The sequence below is a fragment of the Osmerus eperlanus genome, chromosome 3, assembly GCF_963692335.1.
Source record: "Osmerus eperlanus chromosome 3, fOsmEpe2.1, whole genome shotgun sequence".
NCBI classification, from domain to species: domain Eukaryota; kingdom Metazoa; phylum Chordata; class Actinopteri; order Osmeriformes; family Osmeridae; genus Osmerus; species Osmerus eperlanus.
This window is the reverse complement of record NC_085020.1, coordinates 2,646,595-2,665,756: the sequence shown is the minus strand read 5'-3', so window position 1 is coordinate 2,665,756 and position 19,162 is coordinate 2,646,595. Positions and strand designations below refer to the sequence as shown.

At 51.9% G+C, this 19,162-nt stretch overlaps 1 protein-coding gene across 9 annotated transcripts in view; it reads left to right on the top strand.

Annotated features, from left to right (window-relative positions):
- LOC134017115 (R3H domain-containing protein 1-like) overlaps nucleotides 1-17,948 on the top strand; it is a 44,929-nt gene extending 26,981 nt beyond the window's left edge. For 4 of the 9 annotated variants that reach the window (XM_062456445.1, XM_062456444.1, XM_062456443.1 and 1 more), the window contains 14 exons: nucleotides 85-326; nucleotides 2,011-2,283; nucleotides 4,821-4,957; nucleotides 6,172-6,273; nucleotides 8,512-8,757; nucleotides 8,895-9,021; nucleotides 11,078-11,235; nucleotides 11,445-11,656; nucleotides 12,516-12,604; nucleotides 15,536-15,705; nucleotides 15,804-15,948; nucleotides 16,028-16,125; nucleotides 16,333-16,413; nucleotides 16,756-17,947. In XM_062456445.1, coding sequence (XP_062312429.1) covers nucleotides 85-326; nucleotides 2,011-2,283; nucleotides 4,821-4,957; nucleotides 6,172-6,273; nucleotides 8,512-8,757; nucleotides 8,895-9,021; nucleotides 11,078-11,235; nucleotides 11,445-11,656; nucleotides 12,516-12,604; nucleotides 15,536-15,705; nucleotides 15,804-15,948; nucleotides 16,028-16,125; nucleotides 16,333-16,413; nucleotides 16,756-16,758 — 2,083 coding nt within the window. In that variant the 3' untranslated portion in view covers nucleotides 16,759-17,947. Of the gene's footprint in view, nucleotides 1-84; nucleotides 327-2,010; nucleotides 2,284-4,820; nucleotides 4,958-6,171; nucleotides 6,274-8,511; nucleotides 8,758-8,894; nucleotides 9,022-11,077; nucleotides 11,236-11,444; nucleotides 11,657-12,515; nucleotides 12,605-15,535; nucleotides 15,706-15,803; nucleotides 15,949-16,027; nucleotides 16,126-16,332; nucleotides 16,414-16,755 lie in introns of all 9 variants that reach the window. The other 5 variants (XM_062456446.1, XM_062456447.1, XM_062456449.1 and 2 more) reach the window with 5 other exon arrangements.
- The last annotated feature ends 1,214 nt before the right edge of the window (nucleotides 17,949-19,162 follow it).

Here is a 19,162-nt window from a genome sequence, read left to right as displayed (position 1 = left end):
TCTCCTCCTCCCTCGTAGAGCGTTAATAAACCACAAGCTGTGTAATCACCAGCCTCCTTGCCACGCCTTCACCCCGCCTCGCAGGTTAAAAGACGGCCGTTCGGCCAACAGTCGCCAGAGCAGCTCGGAGAACGAGCCCAAGTCCTCAGACCCGCGGCCCTGGAGCAGCACCGACTCAGACAGCTCCAACCGGAACCTACGACCGGCCATGACCAAGGCCAGCAGCTTCAGTGGGATCTCCGTCCTGCTGCGGGGCGACAGCTCCGTCCTGCTGCGGGGCGACAGCTCCGGGAGCTGTAAGAGCATCGGACGCCTGTCCAAGACCGGTACGTTCAAATAACTTTTGTTTTCCCGCCGTTTGGGAGCGCGCTCGTTTTGCTACTCGGGGTAGCTCTGAAAGGGGTTTTGGTGTTAGGTTACGCTGAACTCCGTCGAGCTGAGCCACCTTGGGTTCCAAAGGGATCCCGACTGCTTCACCCGTGTCCATCCTCCACCTTCACACTCAGGGGTCTGGCAGCTGTCCATCCTCCACCTTCACACTCAGGGGTCTGGCAGCTGTCCATCCTCCACCTTCACACTCAGGGGTCTGGCAGCTGTCCATCCTCCACCTTCACACTCAGGGGTCTGGCAGCTGTGCAGCACCTGTTGCAGAAGCCAGCCAGGTGCTCTCTAGCTTTCTGTCAGAGAAGATTTGTTAAACACGTAGACAAAGCAGAGGTTCAGAAGGGCAGACTGGAATAATGTTATTAATGACAGAAATTTTGGTTGTCATCTTCTTTTGTCCATCAATCAAGATTCTTGTAGAGAGAAAAATATTTTCTGAACACAGCTTTTGAACCCTCTTGGCTGTTAAAAAGCCCACTGTAAGTGGTGTTTATTTAAGGTTCTGGAAAAATATGTTTGTGGTTCCAATTATGCAATGTCGAAAACCAGTGTTTTTGGAATGTGATTTTTAAAATCGAAGTAACTCAACCAGTTGACCGTAATCTGCTGAAATAGACAATACTGTCAGCTCTAAGCATCCTTGTAGCCATTTGCCAACACAAAATGGATGCCTGTAGTGCAGGTTGCGGTGTGTCATTGCCCAGTCACGCACCACCTTGAGCAGGAAGTGATGATGATCACTTCCTTTCTGGTCTTGTTTCTGCTCCTCATGTAGCTATAGACTGCTGTTCATCACGATCCTTCCTCACCTCAACTCATCTCATCTAGTCCGTATTCAGATTGAATTCACTGGTTACTTCATAAATGGGAAAAATATTATTATTTTTAATCAGTTTGAGGTATTTCCTGCCTGTTGTAACAAAACCTTTGTATGTGATGGTTGATAAGCTGCTTTTCTTTTGTCTCATCTTGAATCCCAAACCTGTGAGTGGCTCCCCCTCCCCCCCCTCCCCCTCATGAATGTCAACAACTGACTTTCTCAATGATGTTTTATTTAGCTTCACAGCTTAGATCTTGATCATTTTAATGATCTAATTATGTGACGGTTTCATTAAGCGTACATTGCACCACCGCGGTTGTGCTTGGAAAACAAAGTGAATAGCTAAATGAAGACATTAATCAAGAAATTAATTAACATGTCATTTAGTGCTGATGAAATCATTATCTTTTGCAATTTTATGAAGGCATTCCTCCCACATGTAATTAGAATAGATAATTAGTTATGTACGTTTGGAATTTAAAATCTGACCCCGCATTTTGTAAAGAATCCTCAGAAGACCTTAGCTAGCATCTCATAAGTACGTAACTAACTTGGAGTGAACGCTCAATGTAAACAAAGGATTATCAAACCCGCTATGAAAACACTGAATTCAAGCTTTCACCATGTCCTCCTCTAACCTACTGACCAGGCATGCTACTCATACTGTCTTTGCAAGACTAGATAAGCATGGTTCCTCTGCTGTGTCTTTCAGCTAAGAACTTCTCTTCCTTCCCTCCTTCCTTCCCTTCTTTCCTCTCCCTCTCTCCTTCCCTTCTTCCCTATTCGTCCCTCTCCTCCCCCCTCAGGTTCTGACTCGTCTAGTAGTGTAGGGTCGTCCACGGGTTCTCTGTCTCGCTCCCAGCCACCCCTCCCTATGGCCCCGGCTCTCACCCAGACGGGCCTCGCCCCCCTGGCCCCCCTCGCCCCCCCGGCCCCCTGCTCCAGTAGCTCTGTGTTGTACGAGGTGGGCCGGAGTGCCCCTGCGCCAACACCGGCCTCCGCTAACGCTAGCTACTATTTGCTTCCGCTGGAAGCCACAGGGATACCGCCAGGAAGTATCCTGGTCAACCCACACACAGGTTGGTACCCTAACCCCACCCTCCCTGGTTCAGGTCAGGTAGACCACCCCACCCTCCCTGGTTTAGGTCAGGTGACCACACACTGGAGGCCAGACGTGGGCAGGGGGATTGGGAGACAGTCCACAACACTTCTGTCTTGTTTGTCTGTGCTTTCACGTTTTGAATCCTGTCTTATCCTTCAAAACTAACAACCCTCACAGCCTGCTACTTACTCTCTAACTTCTTCCTTTAACGGCGGGGTTCAGGGAAGGGAGAGTGTCGTGATGGAGGGGGGGGTTGTGAGGGGGGGCTTATCTTGTTCTCTCGAGTGAAGTTGGTGAGAGGATACACAAGCTAAACAGCCAGCAGTCATGCATTATTTATGCCTGTTTGAGTTTGGATGCCGTGTATGGAGTATTTTGGGAGAGCGATAATTAGAAGTTGCCTCGACGCTTTGATTGTCCTTTTAGAAAGTAAACTGAATCAACGTTTTTTTCCTCGAATTATGAGTTGACACAGGAAGTCGCTGTCTAATGATGTGGCTTGCATGCAAATGAGACTGTTCTCTTTCCCTCCCTCTCTCCCTCTCTCCCTCCATCCCTTCCTCACCCACAGAGGAGAAGCACTTTGGGAAGCACTTTGAGAAACGATAGCTGTCTGACTAGATCAATATAGGCGACGTTGGTCAAAACAAATTCCCCAAAGTGTTGCTGAGACGGGGATAATGAAGCCACACCTCATGTTATTGAATATAGAAAATAATGAATAGTCTGCTCTCTGATGTATAATATATTCTGTCTTCTCTGCCTTGTCCGGCCCCACGTTCTTAAATATGCGCTGGGCTGATAAGGCTGGGTATATGGCTGGCACTAATATGTTTTTCGAGAGCCAGCCAGTGTGTGTAATTGCTTATTGACCTTTCCTAAGGAGTTGGCAAATGGGAAGTCTTCTGTTCATCCATGAGGCCCAGAAATTAATTTTGCACCTGACGGCATAAAGAGAGAGAGAGAGAGGTACTTTTCAGGGTCACAGCACGGTCACTGTGACGGGCGCACGCAGATCACCGCTCGCCAAATGAGCAAATGCTGGAGGTTTTTTTTCTCGTGTCCCCACACACACCTCCATGTCACGGGACGACTAATGTGTGAAGGGAGAAACCCAGCCCGGTCACAGGTCTCCATGTTTGATATTAGATTCAGAGACACGCTATCACATGCAGTCCTCTCAACTCAGGAGAACCAGTGCTGCGCAAAACACGCTATCACATGCAGTCCTCTCAACTCAGGAGAACCAGTGCTGCGCAAAACAGCCAAAGAACCCACTGAACTCGCTTCTCTCGTGACACGCCTATATTAGTTATGTGCCCTTCGCAGATGCACAGAGAATACCAATTGACGATAAACCAGCGGAGAGAGCTCTGGGTAATGTGATGGATACACTGGAGCCGAGTGCCTCTGAATTACTGTGTGGCAGTTCCCTTTTTTTTTTCATGAAAAATACCTTCTCCTTAGGAAAAGGCTTTCAGAGTGAGGCTATTTCACAGCGCGAAACGCATGCATACTTTAATGCATTCAACCCCAACTCAGGAAATACTCCCAAGCTTTTTTTTTCTTCTTTTTTTTCTTTCCATCAGCAATCCAGAAAAGAGCCCTCGTAAGAGGAGGAGAGGGGGGGGGCAAATACATTAAAGTTCATTATCCAGCCTAGCTGTGATGTTACAGATTCTCAATGTCGTTGATTCGCTCCCCCCCCCCCCCCCCCTGATCACGCAGAATTACACATCTATTATAAATGTTTACACAGACACAACGTGTATGTGGGAATATGTAAATGTGTTCACTTTCCAGTGTCCATACCTGTGGTGATGTGGGGCTGAATGCAGGAATACACATTTTCTCTGTTCACGCATGTTAGTCTCTCGCTCAGGTTCTGTGTATGATGAGGAGGAGGACCGGCAGGGTTTAGGGCTCAGGGTTGAGGGCTCAGGGTTTAGGGCTCAGGGTTGAGGGCTGGCAGGGTTGAGGGCTGGCAGGGTTGAGGGCTGGCAGGGTTGAGGGCTGGCAGGGTTGAGGGCTGGCAGGGTTGAGGGCTGGCAGGGTTGAGGGCTGGCAGGGTTGAGGGCTGGCAGGGTTGAGGGCTGGCAGGGTTGAGGGCTGGCAGGGTTGAGGGCTGGCAGGGTTGAGGGCTGGCAGGGTTGAGGGCTCAGGGTTGAGGGCTCAAGGTTGAGGGCTCAGGGTTGAGGGCTCAGGGTTGAGGGCTCAGGGTTGAGGGCTCAGGGTTGAGGGCTCAGGGTTGAGGGCTCAGGGTTGAGGGTTGAGGGCTCAGGGTTGAGGGTTGAGTGCTCAAGGTTGAGGGCTCAGGGTTGAGGGCTCAGGGTTGAGGGCTCAGGGTTGAGGGCTCAGGGTTGAGGGCTCAGGGTTGAGGGCTCAGGGTTGAGGGCTCAGGGTTGAGGGCTCAGGGTTGAGGGCTCAGGGTTGAGGGCTCAGGGTTGAGGGCTCAGGGTTGGTTAAAGCTGTTGTGTTGTTCCCCTGTCACGAGCTGCGGTCCTCTCTCTCCAGGCCAGCCCTTTGTGAACCCAGACGGCAGTGCCGTGATCTACAACCCTGGCATGGTGCCCCCACCCCAGGGCCGGACCCAGCCCTCGGCCCCCTCCGGCCACCACCAGCCCCCGCCCTCCAACCACACCCTCGCACAGGTCAGTTCACACACGCCCCTGACCAACGCAATTCACACACACATCTGGGATCAACACACTTCACACACACACACTCATGCCCGAGACCAACGCAGTTCACACACACGCCCAACATGAGACCCTGATACCAAGCGCAACGATTGTGTTTCCTCGTAAACACAGTGTTTCCTCTTAAACACAGTGTTTCCTCTTAAACAGTGTTTTCTTGGCTTGTCTGAGTGGGCTTGTCTGATTTGAACCTCTGGGCATCTTCCACCCGTCGCTGCAGTTTCTCACTGGCTCACAATCGTCAACAACCTCAACGCACGCGACAAGGCCTCCCTCGCTCCTAAACCTTCCATCCCAGGCGACTGACTTGACATTCGCGCCCCGTGCAATTTGTTTAGGAAACTTTGTGACCAGCAGCACTCCTTAGTTGTGGCCCCTGTCAGAATAAATGAATTGAGTTCAAGTGTCAACTTAACACCAAGACCCCCCCCCAGACACACCTCACCCCACATTGCAGGTGAAAGCCCCTGCTGTCATTAGCATGCATACCAGCCTCCAGCGATCAGGGCCAGCAGCTTCCAGAGTTGTCGTCAGACAGACAGTCTCTCTGGGAAAGAAAACCCCACAAAAAAAACACAGAAGGGAGCCCAAGGGGTTGAGCTTCATTAGTGAGGAAAATCAAGGCTGGAAATGGAGTTGACCTGTGCAGCGCAGGAGCACAGCCCAGGGGTTGGTTAGGGGGAAGGTGTGGCCGTCTTGCCCTCCCTGTGGAGCAGAGCCGCCGTGCCCCTCTAATCAAGACACCGTCAGGGACTCGAGGTGAGCCGTCTGGGCAAGGAGACGCCGAGCGTAGGCCTGTAATTTTGAACCCCAGAAGGCGTCTTGTGACTTTCCACATTTTAATATCCCCTAAATGATTTTTCACCGGTCGACCTTGGTGGATGATGTTTCATATTACAGACTTGTATTGACAGAGCTCTTTGTCCTAATTAACGGCATTATCGTTAAGTTGTGTACATCCCCTTTGGGCTCTCTCTCTCCCCATAAACTAATATCCCTACTTCACCTCTATAGACCTCTACCCTGCTTGTTCAGCGGGGAACAAAATACTGGCTCCTCTTGCACTGTTTTCTGTCCTCACTATGTCTTTGACTAAACCCCCTGCCCTCTCTCCTCCTCCTCTCTTCCTCCTCTCTTCTTTCTCTCCGGCCTCCGTCGCCCCCCAGCCGTCGCGGCCCCTGCAGACGTCCAGTCAGCCGGTCCAGTACACTGCGGCCCCGTACCCCACACAGCTCCTCTCCGTCTCCCCTAACCAACAATACACTGTGGTACCTGTCTCCTCTACACTGCCCTTTACTACCCTGCACTAACCTGCTGTACCCTGTGCTAACCTGCTGTACCCTGCCCTAACCTGCTGTACCCTGCGCTAACCTGCTGTACCCTGCCCTAACCTGCTGTACCCTGCCCTAACCTGCTGTACCCTGCGCTAACCTGCTGTACCCTGCCCTAACCTGCTGTACCCTGCCCTAACCTGCTGTACCCTGCGCTAACCTGCTGTACCCTGCCCTAACCTGCTGTACCCTGCGCTAACCTGCTGTACCCTGCCCTAACCTGCTGTACCCTGCGCTACCTTGCACTAAGCTGTGCCACTCTCCGCTTGCCTGCCCTAATCTGTGCTAGCCTGCCCTAATCTGTGCTAGCCTGTACTAACCTGCTCTAGCTTGTACTAACCTGCATTACTTTGCACTCCTTTTCACTACCCTGTGCTAGCCTGCTTTTCTCTGTGCTAGCCTGCTTTACCCTGCGCTAGCCTGCTTTACCCTGCGCTAGCCTGCTTTACCCTGCGTTAGCCTGCTTTTCCCTACGCTAGCCTGCTTTACCCTGCGTTAGCCTGCTTTATCCTGCATTAGCCTGCTTTTCCCTACGCTAGCCTGCTTTACCCTGCGTTAGCCTGCTTTATCCTGCATTAGCCTGCTTTACCCTGCGTTAGCCTGCTTTACCCTGCGCTAGCATGCACACCACCCTTCACCTCAGCTCTGCTTGTGTCCTGGTTGCTGTCTCGGTACCTCAGCCCGTTAATCCTGAGTGGGGAACTGCCCTGTTGATTTGTATGCGAGCCGGTTGTCTGGTGACCAGACACACTGCTGTGGTGTGGTAACCCTGCATCTTCTGGAGGGTTATGTCCCTACAGAAGATGTAGAGACATCTACGTCATCGTACTAAAGTGTAACTTTCGTTTGTCATTAGCATTGGAAGTTGGTGGAGGTTTTTGTCCAGTAGAGAATGAATACTTTCTGTTAAAAAATAATAATAATTAAAAAAAGGATATTACAGGGTCATTTGGTGCAGACTATGATTGATGGCTCTGATGAATAAGAAATGAGGAAAAGTCTATCTGGTGAAATGAATGGAGCAAGATTCTATTTTTGGTTAATGCCCACTGGCCCTGTGAATGCATAATGTGACGTTTGGATCCGAGCACCGTTTGAGCGCACACACAGAATACAAACTCGGGGGCAGTGATCGTTGGTGAAGTTTCTCAGGAAAAGTTTCTTATCTAGACTTCTCCAGGCAAATTGAATTGAATCTTTTCCAACAGTGAAGAAATGCTCCCCAGTAAGATCTAATTAATATGAATGATTAATCAAATCAGTTTAAATTTCATGTGTTGTGCTTTGCTACCTCGGTTACCCCCTCGACGACGCACATCGTGTGTTCCGATAACCCCTTTTTTGACCTCTATCAATAAACATCCCTTAACGACTGATACAAATTTTACATTTGTAGTAGACAGCTTTGAATTATTAATTGTGCAGCAGATGTTGAATTTAGTATTCTATGAATAAAAATGCTGGTAGTCCCTCAACACCACGGCGCCCAGTAAAAGTAAACTACCCCAAAAAATTCAAGTAAAGGGGTCAGGATGAGAGAGGGTTCTTCTGGCAACAGATGCTCTGCTCCACCTTTGAAGCTTCTCTGATATTAGAACTTTATATCATCAACTCTTGCACTCACTCAGTCCCTTTAGATCTGATCAAAGGGTAAAATTATAACATTAAGAAATGATTAAATGGGGTAACGTTATCAAATAAATCCACATTTTAAGAAATAAGTCAATGAGAAACAGCACCCTGATTTGTTACCTGAGCTTTCCTCCAACCCGAATTTGATTGGCAGTAGTTTCACAAAATAAGCAAAGGAAGAAGGCCTGCGTCACTGAAGGTGATTGGCTGGAACAGGAGTGCTGGAACGTGATTGGCTGAAAAGTAGCAGGCCGCTCCAAAAATGTGAAACTGACATTCTACCGTCACTGAGGCTTCTGTGTTGCCAAGTAACTTTGATGGCCTCATTAGCTCACACAACATGTTCACAGGCGTCAAAACATTTCAGTTTTTTTACAGAAAAAATCTTACCTAGTGAACCTTTAATTGTTTGAGTGAAGGGTGTCAGGATTTCATTCAGTGCAGCTTGGTGTGTTTTGCATGGGCATACAGACAGACAGAGCATTGTTCCAGTCTGCTGGTGGAGGTATTGACCTTCCTTTGTGTTTCGGTGTTCCCCCACAGCAAGACCCCCTCGGGGGCCAGTTCAGCCACATGAGCCTGGGCCGCCAGGCGTCTCTGGAGGGCCGGGACCCCCGCGCTGCCCTGTACCCTTCCCCCGTGGTGCTCCAGCCCCCCCCGCCCCCACCCCAGCAGGCTGGCTACATGGTGGGCCCCCCGGGCCAGCCCGGCCCCCCCCAGACCTATGCCCCGCCCCCCCCTCCACCCGTCAACCAGCCCGTCATGCAGCAGCAGGGCTACATGCAGCAGGTCTGTACTCCACCCTCTTCCCTCCTCTCCTCCACCATCCCTCTCTGATCGTCTAGTAATGTCTGCTCTGAGCCCTCTGCAGAGCTGGTATTAATGGTATGCCATGTTGGACTTAATCCCTTTCTCTCTCTCCCCAGATGCCAGCGTGTTACTGTGCTCCAGGCCAGTACCCTCTCTCCAGCCAGCAGTACAGAACAGTGGGCCCGGTCCAGTACAGCTCTCCCCAGGGCCAGCCCATGAACCCTCTGCCCTCACAGCAGACAGGTAACCAGCCAGCCCACACCTCCACACCGCCTCCACACTGCCTCCACACTGCCTCCCCACTGCCCCCATACTGCCCCCACACTGCCTCCCCACTGCCTCCCCACTGCCTCCCCACTGCCTCCCCATACTGCCCCCACACTGCCTCCCCACTGCCCCCATACTGCCCCCACACTGACTCCACACTGCCCCCTCACTGCCTCCACACTGCCTCCACTCTGCCTCCTGGCTCCCCAGGCCTCCACTGGCTCCTGCCTCCTGACACCTGCCTCCAGGTGTCTCAGGCCCTGACCCTGTCACACAGTTATATTTAGTGGTGTGAGGAATGATAGTTCCTCACCCAGTTCCTGTGTCTTCGTGTGGTGAGTGTTTCGCTGGAGAGGCTGGTTATTGTGTTCCGCGGCGTAGAGAGTACTTACCTCTCTCTCCCTCTTTCTCTCCGTATTCTGTCTCAGCCCTCATTTGCACATTTCCTCTCCCTCCTTCTTTCTAGTTTTTCTATTGCTCTCAGCACTTTGTCTCGAGTTATCCGCCTCTTATGGCAGGTACACAATGGGCTCGTCTTAGCAAACTGCTGCAGGGGAAATTAGCCGGTGCCCCTGGGGCCTGGGGAGCAGAGCGAGGAGCTAATTACAGAGAGAACGTTTCTTTGCAGGGTCGGCTATTGTGTTCACCCCTCTAAGCCCACACAATAACCATCTCCCAATCAAATACACTATGAACGTTGCCCCCCCCCCCTCCAGCCTGCCTAGAGAGAGGATTACTCGCTCCGCCAGAACCCCAGCGAGAAAGGGAGCATTTGTTTCGATCCTAAGGGCACCTTTTTTACATATATGTGACTCCTCATCTCTGGCCAGATTCCTCCTCCTCCCAGCTCAGGCTCCTCCCAGCTCAGGCTCCTCCTCACAGCTCAGGCTCCTCCTCACAGCTCAGGCTCCTCCTCCTCCCTGCAGGGCTGCAGGGGCTGGACGCGGAGGGAGGGGCTGGACGCGGAGGGAGGGGCTGGACGCGGAGGGAGGGGCTGGACCCCGAGGGAGGGGCTGGACGCGGAGGGAGGGGCTGGACGCGGAGGGAGGGGCTGGACGCGGAGGGAGGGGCTGAACGCGGAGGGAGGGGCTGGACGCCGAGGGAGGGGCTGGACGCCGAGGGAGGGGCTGGACGCCGAGGGAGGGGCTGGACGCCGAGGGAGGGGCTGGATGCGGAGGGGCTGGACGCGGGGCCGGGCCGCTGTCTGAGAGGCCTCACATTCTCACAGTGAACCGGTCTCTTTTCCCGCCCCTCACTCCTCTCCACAGCCCGACGCACGTCGCCGCCGGCAACGCTCAGCCGCCACAAGTCAGGAAACAAGAGGATCTGAACTGACTCCCTCGACTCTCCTCCTCTCGACTCCTCGTCTCCTCCCTCTTCTCTCTCGCTCTCCAGCTCAGAGCAGAGTGCGTTCGATATTACATGCGCTCCATGCACCGTTTGTAAGTGGAGGTGAAAGAATAGCACTAAGAATATCTCCTCTAACACCCCCCCCCCCCCCCCCCCCCCCCCGCTGGGAGCTTCCATTCCTTTGTCCCACTTCTCGTCTCATCTGGGCTAAATTGATTGCTGTCGTTCTGGTCAAAAGCTGGGAGAAATTGAAAATTGCTCGGCCCTCCCTCCTGCCACCTGCAGCCCCCCCCCCCCCCCCTATTCACAGAGCGATCAGCGTTCCCGCTGGTAACCTTGACACTGGCGCGTTTTGCCCAATGAAAGAAAACTAGCTTTTTCTTTTATAATTTCCTGAGGATGTTTCTCCTTCTAACACCCACTCAAAGAGAAACAGCTCTCTTTTCTCCCTCCAACCTTCAAGTATAGCCTCAAAAAAAAATCTTAAGATTGAAAATGCCATGTTCAGAAGGTGATTTATCCACCCAGACGTTTCTCTGTCGACTTGCCTGGATCATTGATTGCTCCAAATAAAAATAAGCACCGAGATATGCTTTTCTACAAATATTGCTAGTGTACAGTCAAAAGTCATTCGGAGCCTCGGAGTTTAACTGAATCAGAGCCGTTTCTGTCTCCCCTCCAGGTTACCAAACTGTGATGACTAACCCAGCACAGAGCTACCAGGGCATGCTGGGTCTCCAGCACACCCAGGGGCAGAACATGGTCGGCGGTCAGCACAGCAATATGGGGAATCAGATGCATGGCATGATGGCCCAGTATCCCTCCATGCCATCTTATCAGGTGTGTATTCAACTCTGGGGGGGGGGGGGGGGCGGGTTGTTCTGGGAGCCCCTGACACTGTATAAAGGATCATTCATTATGGTGCTCCTTTTGGAAGTATTGTTTTACTGCATTTTTTACGATGATCTCTACAGTTATGAGTACAGACACACTCCACATACACATTCATTGAACATTCTCTGTGTGTGTGTGTGTGTGTGGATCGGCAGGTATCCATGCCCCAGGGCTCCCAGGGTGTGCCACAGCAAACATATCAGCAACCCATTCTCCTGCCCGGCCAGGCCAGCCAGGGGCCCCTGCCTGCCTCCCTGCCTGCCTCCCTCCCTGCCTCCATGTCTGGCTCCATGCCGGGCACCATGTCTGGCTCTGGAGTTCAGGTGTACTACAGTGTTATCACACCCAACCAACACAACACAATGAGGTAACAGCCAAAAAAAACAAATCAACGCAGAAATCCTCTGAATTTGTACAGCCCTTCGCTGTGTTGGATAAGCATATCCCCCTCCCCTCCACCCCCAAAAAGTTGCACCTACATTTGAAAGTCTGTTGGCCGTCACTAGTATGAATGAATATCCAGCCTAGCTAGCAGGTTCTGTGTCTCCCTGAGGAGGGCTGTTCTTCCCCCGGCCAGGATGATGTATCAGGCCAGAGACCCAGCGAGTCTTAATATAGCAGCAGCAGGCTCCCGGGCGACGCACTCTCTCCTCTCCATCCTTCACGCCGGCCCGCTCCTCCGCAGTCGGCCCCCAGTGGGCCTCGCCTCGCAGCTGCCCCCCCTCAGCCGCCCCCCCTCAGCCGCCCCCCCTCAGCCGCCCCCCCCTCAGCCGCCCCCCCCTCAGCCCCGAGGCACTGACGCATCGCCCTTGCCTCCTCGCAGCCTTATTAGATCTGCACAGGAGGAGCACCGCGGCGGCAGAGAAGCGAAAGTGGCAGCCCACAATTGGTTTACAGGGACACCGTGATAAATGCTCATTGCCCTTGATTTGTTTTGATTTGGCGAAAATGAGCCAAATCCTCTCCCTCCCTAGTCTAGCCTGCAGGTTTCTCCTGTGAGGATATTTATTGTGGGCTCTAATGTGATACCGGGGTATCGATCCCCCAGTGCTCTCTCTGGTTTACTTCGCTAATTCAGCTCGTTTTTAGCCGATGAGCTGAGTTCAGACTGAACCTGTGCCAGGACTGTACCAACACACGTTCAGAGGGGGAAGTGTATTTGGGATAACAATCTTCTTCATGTGTTTCTCACATCATCTTCTTCTTTGTGTGTTTTCTGTGTGCAGCTCGTCAGTGGGGTTTTTGCCTCCCCCTGGCTCGGAGCAGATGCACTTTCCCCGGTCGTCCTCCCCCTGCTCCTCCCAGCAGTGCTCAGGTACGCTCGTCACAACATCCACCACACCTAGCTCAGGTACGCCACAACATCCACCACACCTAGCTCAGGTACGCCACAACATCCACCACACCTAGCTCAGGTACGCCACAACATCCACCACACCTAGCAGGCCGGCCGGCCACCGAGCCAGTCCACCTCAGCATGGGAGAGAGGGGCTCCCCGGGCTGGTCTCTCGTCCACAGCATGGGAGAGAGGGGCTCCCCGGGCTGGTCTCTCGTCCACAGCATGGGAGAGAGGGGCTCCCCGGGCTGGTCTCTCGTCCACAGCATGGGAGAGAGGGGCTCCCCGGGCTGGTCTCTCGTCCACAGCATGGGAGAGAGGGGCTCCCCGGGCTGGTCTCTCGTCCACAGCATGGGAGAGAGGGGCTCCTCGGGCTGGTCTCTCGTCCACAGCATGCCCCCCCTGCTGGGACCACGTCAGCTGCAGTGTGCTTGTCCACTCAGACTAGAACACGACCCTGAGACCCTCAGACCACTTCATTTATTCAGCATCTTTGGGGGAGTTTCTCTCTTCTATCTTACACGTCGCCGTCAATACTTTTGAATTACCGTTTTTCAATCCGCCCCTACACAATGGACCTCAGACAACCTTCGGGAAAACACACAGGAAACCTCTCCATTTTCTCTTCAAACCCTGAGACCTCGATCGCCCCGGAACAAAGGCTGGTTTCATCAGGAGAAATAACCCCCCCCCCCCCAGAATTCTATAGAAAATCAAAATGGATTAAATCGATTCAAAGCTTCGGTGTGTTCTCATCTCCCACACGCTCTGGCTAGCGGGAGGAAGCAGGGCGTGTAGCAGAGCCCTGAAGATCTTGTCTCGACACAAACCCCTTGCTCTCACTCGCTGTGTTGAGAGGCTTTAAGGCGCTAATTGAAATTGCACTCTCCAGCCTTAACGATCTAATTATGGAACAGATATGGGGTCGTAATTAAAGTGCTTCCTTCACTACTTTGTTCCTAGCTATGGTTATTGTGGTGAGAAAGGGGCCTAACGGCTGGACTCGTTCTAATGTGCTGTTTTATGTCGTTTCCTGGGATCATTTCCGCGGCCGTCTTCCAATCTCTCTTCTCTCTGAAGAACTCATTAAAGGGAAACGGTCTAACAAATCCTGAAATGAGGTTTTGCGTCACAGGTCGGTGGTCGAAACATTTTAATTTCATACAGGGATTACCAAGTAGAATAGAATCGCTGGTTTCTGGGGTGTTGTGTTGAATGTGACACGATCCAGGCTTTGTGATGTGCTGTACTGGACAGTGACTCATGTTGGGGGGGTTATCTTGACCCGGTACTTGGAGAGGAGAAAGGGAACGTGTCGTACATGAAATCATGTCGTTGTCTGATCTGATCGACCCAGTTACAGTTACCTAAAAGTAGATCGTAACCCTCCTGTGTGCAGCGGGGTGTGGCTGCAGCGGGGGTGGCTGCAGCGGGGGTGGCTGCAGCGGGGGTGGCTGCAGCGGGGGTGGCTGCAGCCTGAGCTTCCGACTGTCATGATCAAGGGCACAGGAACCAAGGACGTCTCCAAGGCTAAAACATGAAAATGAATTCCTCAGCCAATTGAAAAAGCCCTTTCTGAATCCACCTGAGATTGTGTTTGACTGAAGAGGAACACACAGAGGAACACACAGAGGGGGGCACAGAGGGGGGCACAGAGGGCGACACAGAGGGCGACACAGAGGGCGACACAGAGGGCGACACAGAGGGCGGCACAGAGGGCGGCACATGCTGCAGTTCAGCTCTGGCACAGCATCGCTAGGGACGATGCTACAAGGGGAAATAACTTAAGATTAAAAACTAACTGCTTCAAAACCTCATCGTCGGTTGTAGAAAACCAAATCCCGCAGTATTCTTGAAGGTGAAAGAAACTAAATGAGAGAAGTGCAAAAATAACTCTGACTAATTTGAATCCCACAAAGCAAAACGAATTTAGTTTGGATTTCAGGCTTCAAGGTTAGTAAGTACAATGTTGGTGGGCTTCTAATGTTGCCTGTATACTTCAAATAAATGTAAAAAACGGTCCTTCCATACAAGAACAAGGCTTTGGCATTGTGTTATTTGAGGGCTGCATCGTTTCTTTCGGGAGGATTTAGAGGTAGAAAACAGAATTGGCCAAACCATCAGGGGAGTGCTTTCATCCATGAGCCCTGGCCACTCCAGGACGAGAGCTTTATTCAAGACAGTTTACCTTCATCCCCGCAGAAAAATAATTACAGAGAAGAAACAGGCGCTAGAGCTGTCCAGTAATAAGGGCCAAGCAGAGGTCCAGAACCTTCTCTAACCTTCATTGTTGCACAAACACATTTAATTGGATGCTCGATGGAGGAAAGTTTTTCCCGATACGATTAAACGTCAACACCAGAACTGTCCTTGGAACACAGGCACACAGGAATTCCGAGCCCGTAAACAAACTCTTTGTACAAACACACAGAATTAAATCACTTGCCAGTGCAACACACTACATATGAAATGAGCTTTGGGCTGATGGTGTGTAATTAAGCGACAAAGATTTTGAACGCAGGAGTCTAGGAGGATGACATGATTTAGTTTTCAGGTGAGCAGTAATGAAACACAAACAGAGGCTAATTGCACTGGTGTCCAACGCACCGATAATCCTGTTGAACACAACAGAGAACAAAGCACAATGTTTGTTTGCTTAAGTCAGTATGATAACATTATAAACATTTTCAATTTTTTTTTATTAAACAAGGGAAGTTGGAATATACACACGCACCCTTTACAAGCCCTGATTGCAGTTTCTCTCTCATAACCTCCATTAGGATAAAAACCCTTTTATCCAACACAACATATACAGCACAGAAGTGGATTTGAACCTGCGATCTATTGATCTGCATTCCAATGCTCTAACCCGGAGCCCAGCTGACTGTCGTTGGTGTGTTGTGTGTGCAGGCGTGCCCCCGCCACCAGGGGCCGGTATGGTGATGATGCAGCTGACCCTGCCCCCTAGCCAGCAGCCACGCCCACACTCGCCCCCCCAATGGAAACACAACAAGTACTACAGCCTGGACCAGCAGAGAGGCCAGAAACCCTCAGAGCTGGCCATCCTAGACTCCTCCCAGGTCAGACACCACACACGCACACAGCTGTCCAGGAGGAATCATTCAGCAGATAAATGCAGGCGTTTCCTAACAGCCTCTCCGTTTCTGTCCCCGTACAGAGCAGCCCCCAGCTCGGCAGCCCCTCCGCCTCCCCGGCCCAGTCCCCCACCCCCTCCCACCTGACCAATGTGAAGAGCGTCCGTCCAGGCCTGGCCCCGGTCCCCATGATGCCGCAGTTCTCGCGGCCCTTCCTCCCAGGGCAAGGTGAGCTCCCACCACCTCCCTCACTTCCTCCACTTCAGCTGAGCTTGGATCACTGAGTTCTGTTTCTGTATCTTCCCAGGAGATTCCCGGTACCCCCTGCTGGGACAGCCCCTCCAGTACAACCCCCAGGACCGTCCCCCCCTTCTCCAAGCCCCCCCCATGGTCCCCAACCACCAGGTGAGTCACCACAGAACACCCCACAGGGACAGCTTTAGTAGAGGAACCTTCATGTCCTGAAAGCCAGTCTTCCCATATGAATCCATGCAAATAAACAAACTCGGAAGGCCTTATATGAACACACGACGGCAGCACCTGTGAACTTTGAACTTCTGTGAACACGATGGCAGTGTGTGACCTTCGACCTCTTGTGTGTGTCTGCTCCAGGGACCAATGGGAATGAGGCACGGTGGTGTCGCCGGGCGGGGGAGGAAGCAACCGAGGAAGGCCCTGTCTACCGACCTCAGTGTAGGAGACCAGCCTAACTACACACCCTGTCACACTACACATTTACATTTAGTCATTTAGCAGACGCTCTTATCCAGAGCGACTTACAGTAAGTACAGGGACATTCCCCCCGAGGCAAGTAGGGTGAAGTGCCTTGCCCAAGGACACAATGTCATTTGGCACGGCCGGGAATCGAAATGGCAACCTTCAGATTACTACCCCGATTCCCTCACCGCTCAGCCACCACACACCCCTGTCACACTACACACCTCTCATTTGTAAATGTGAGACACAAAACATTTAGTCAATGTAGCTGAATGTGTGTGTGTGGAGTGTTTGACGTGACTTTGTCCTCCTCCCCAGTGAGCGGGTGAGTCCTGGAGGTGACTGACCTGTCGGAGGGGATGAGGAGGGGCGAGCCGGAGTCAGGGGGGACCCGGAGCGGGGCCCACCATGCAGTGTCCTCTAGGACCAGGGACCACGCCAAACACCCTGCCCCTCTCCCCCGCCTGCCCCCCTCCAGCCAGGTGGCCCAGGGCCCCGCCAGCCTCTCCCGGCCCAGGACCCTGGCAGCGGCCGGGTCTGGAGAGGGCTCTCTCGGAGGCCTTCTCTGGCGCTGCATCGACCAGACAGCCTGGAGGATCTCTGGCTTTCACCCTCACCAGCACCCCCCCCGTCACACCCAGCTGCCCCCCAGCCCCCTCCCTCGCTGCGTTGGCTTGATGTAAAAGGGTTGTTTTTACACTTGTAGAGACTCTGGGGAGTTTGTCGTCTGTGGAACTGTCCTCGCGATTCGGAAAAGAAACACGAACAAAAGTTAACATCACTCGAACTGATGAGAGAATCTAAAAAGCACGATCCAAGTTCCAAATATGAAAACCCATCAGCTCTCCTACGAGACCAGACTTGAGCATATCAATATCCTTTTTATTTTTTAATATTTTGTTTTCTAGTTGTTCCCCCCCCGCCCCCACACACACCACCATCACCAAAGTCCCCCCCCACCACACACACACACACACACACACTAGGGCAGCCAAGTATTGCCCCTCTCTCACCAGCCACTTGCCCCAGAGTGGCCAGGTACCCTGCCCCCCCCCAGCTACATTATAGGTCTCTTGTTGTGCCTTGTCAAGAGTGTACTGCTTTATTCTGCAAGAAACACAAAGATGAAGACACCCCCAGTGTCCACCGTTCAATGAAAAAGACCCGCACCTTGTAAATAATTTATATAGTAGCTAAATAATTCAATCAGTTCTCTTTTCACAGTGAACGGTATGTGTCGGTCACAGGCAGAGAGGGCAGAGAAAAGGCTTTGTTTGACTTCCCCTGTTTTTTTTGTTGCTGTTTTTTTTAAACTTAATTTAAAAGTCAATAAAAAATGACACTCCTCCACCGACGCATATTTTTTTTAGCAATCCTGCTTTTGATGGCTTCTCTCCCCCACACTGCTCTCTCTTTCCTCTCCCAACACTGCTCTCTCTTTCCTCTCCCCCACACTGCTCTCTCTTTCCTCTCCCCAACACTGCTCTCTCTTTCCTCTCCCCAACACTGCTCTCTCTTTCCTCTCCCCCACACTGCTCTCTCTTTCCTCTCCCCAACACTGCTCTCTCTTTCCTCTCCCCAACACTGCTCTCTCTTTCCTCTCCCCCACACTGCTCTCTCTTTCCTCTCCCCCACACTGCTCTCTCTTTCCTCTCCCCCACACTGCTCTCTCTTTCCTCTCCCCCACACTGCTCTCTCTTTCCTCTCCCCCACACTGCTCTCTCTTTCCTCTCCCCCACACTGCTCTCTCTTTCCTCTCCCCCACACTGCTCTCTCTTTCCTCTCCCCCACACTGCTCTCTCTTTCCTCTCCCCCACACTGCTCTCTCTTTCCTCTCCCCCACACTGCTCTCTCTTTCCTCTCCCCCACACTGCTCTCTCTTTCCTCTCCCCCACACTGCTCTCTCTTTCCTCTCCCCAACACTGCTCTCTCTTTCCTCTCCCCAACACTGCTCTCTCTTTCCTCTCCCCAACACTGCTCTCTCTTTGCTCTCCCCCACACTGCTCTCTCTTTGCTCTCCCCCACACTGCTCTCTCTTCTCTCCTTTCCTTCTCTCTCTTCTCTCCTCCTTCCTGGCCAACCGTGTCAAATCTTTCATCAGAAGCTCCTTACCCTCTGGGTCACTGGAAAACAACAAGACAGTTTGCACATTTATACAGCTGAATATATATGATATCTATATTTTTTCCTTGATGATTTCTCTCCGAGAATATTTGTGGATTCTGAACGGCTGTTCGATGCTGGTGCAAGTCATTTTTATTTCAGTTTGAAAACCAATAAATGTTTACACCAAAATATGTGCTTTTTTAAATCAGGAAGTCCTCTAGACAAGGTTTCCCCGAGGACTCCTCGGTCTGCCAGCATAAACCGCTTTGGATGGCCTCCTCATGTTAAACTGACGATTAAAATGTGTTTTTTGAACAACACTTAAGGCATACAGATGTCACTAGGAACTGAGTGGTTTGTTGTCCTTTGACGGGGAGGAAGCGAGACCTCCAGGAGCTGTTATCTAATTTTGTCATCGGTGCTATTCATCTCAATTCCGTTTTTATAGGGCCATTTGTCTGCTACATTAACCTCCCACCAACCTCATCTCTGGAAATGCCTTGCAGTTCCTCTACTGTAATATTTTTTCTTCCTAATAACGTCAAAGCAATTTACCGCAAGAAAAATCTAACCACCTGCCCCCATGTCTCAAATGGAGCCTGCGGGAGTTAGTGGTGCC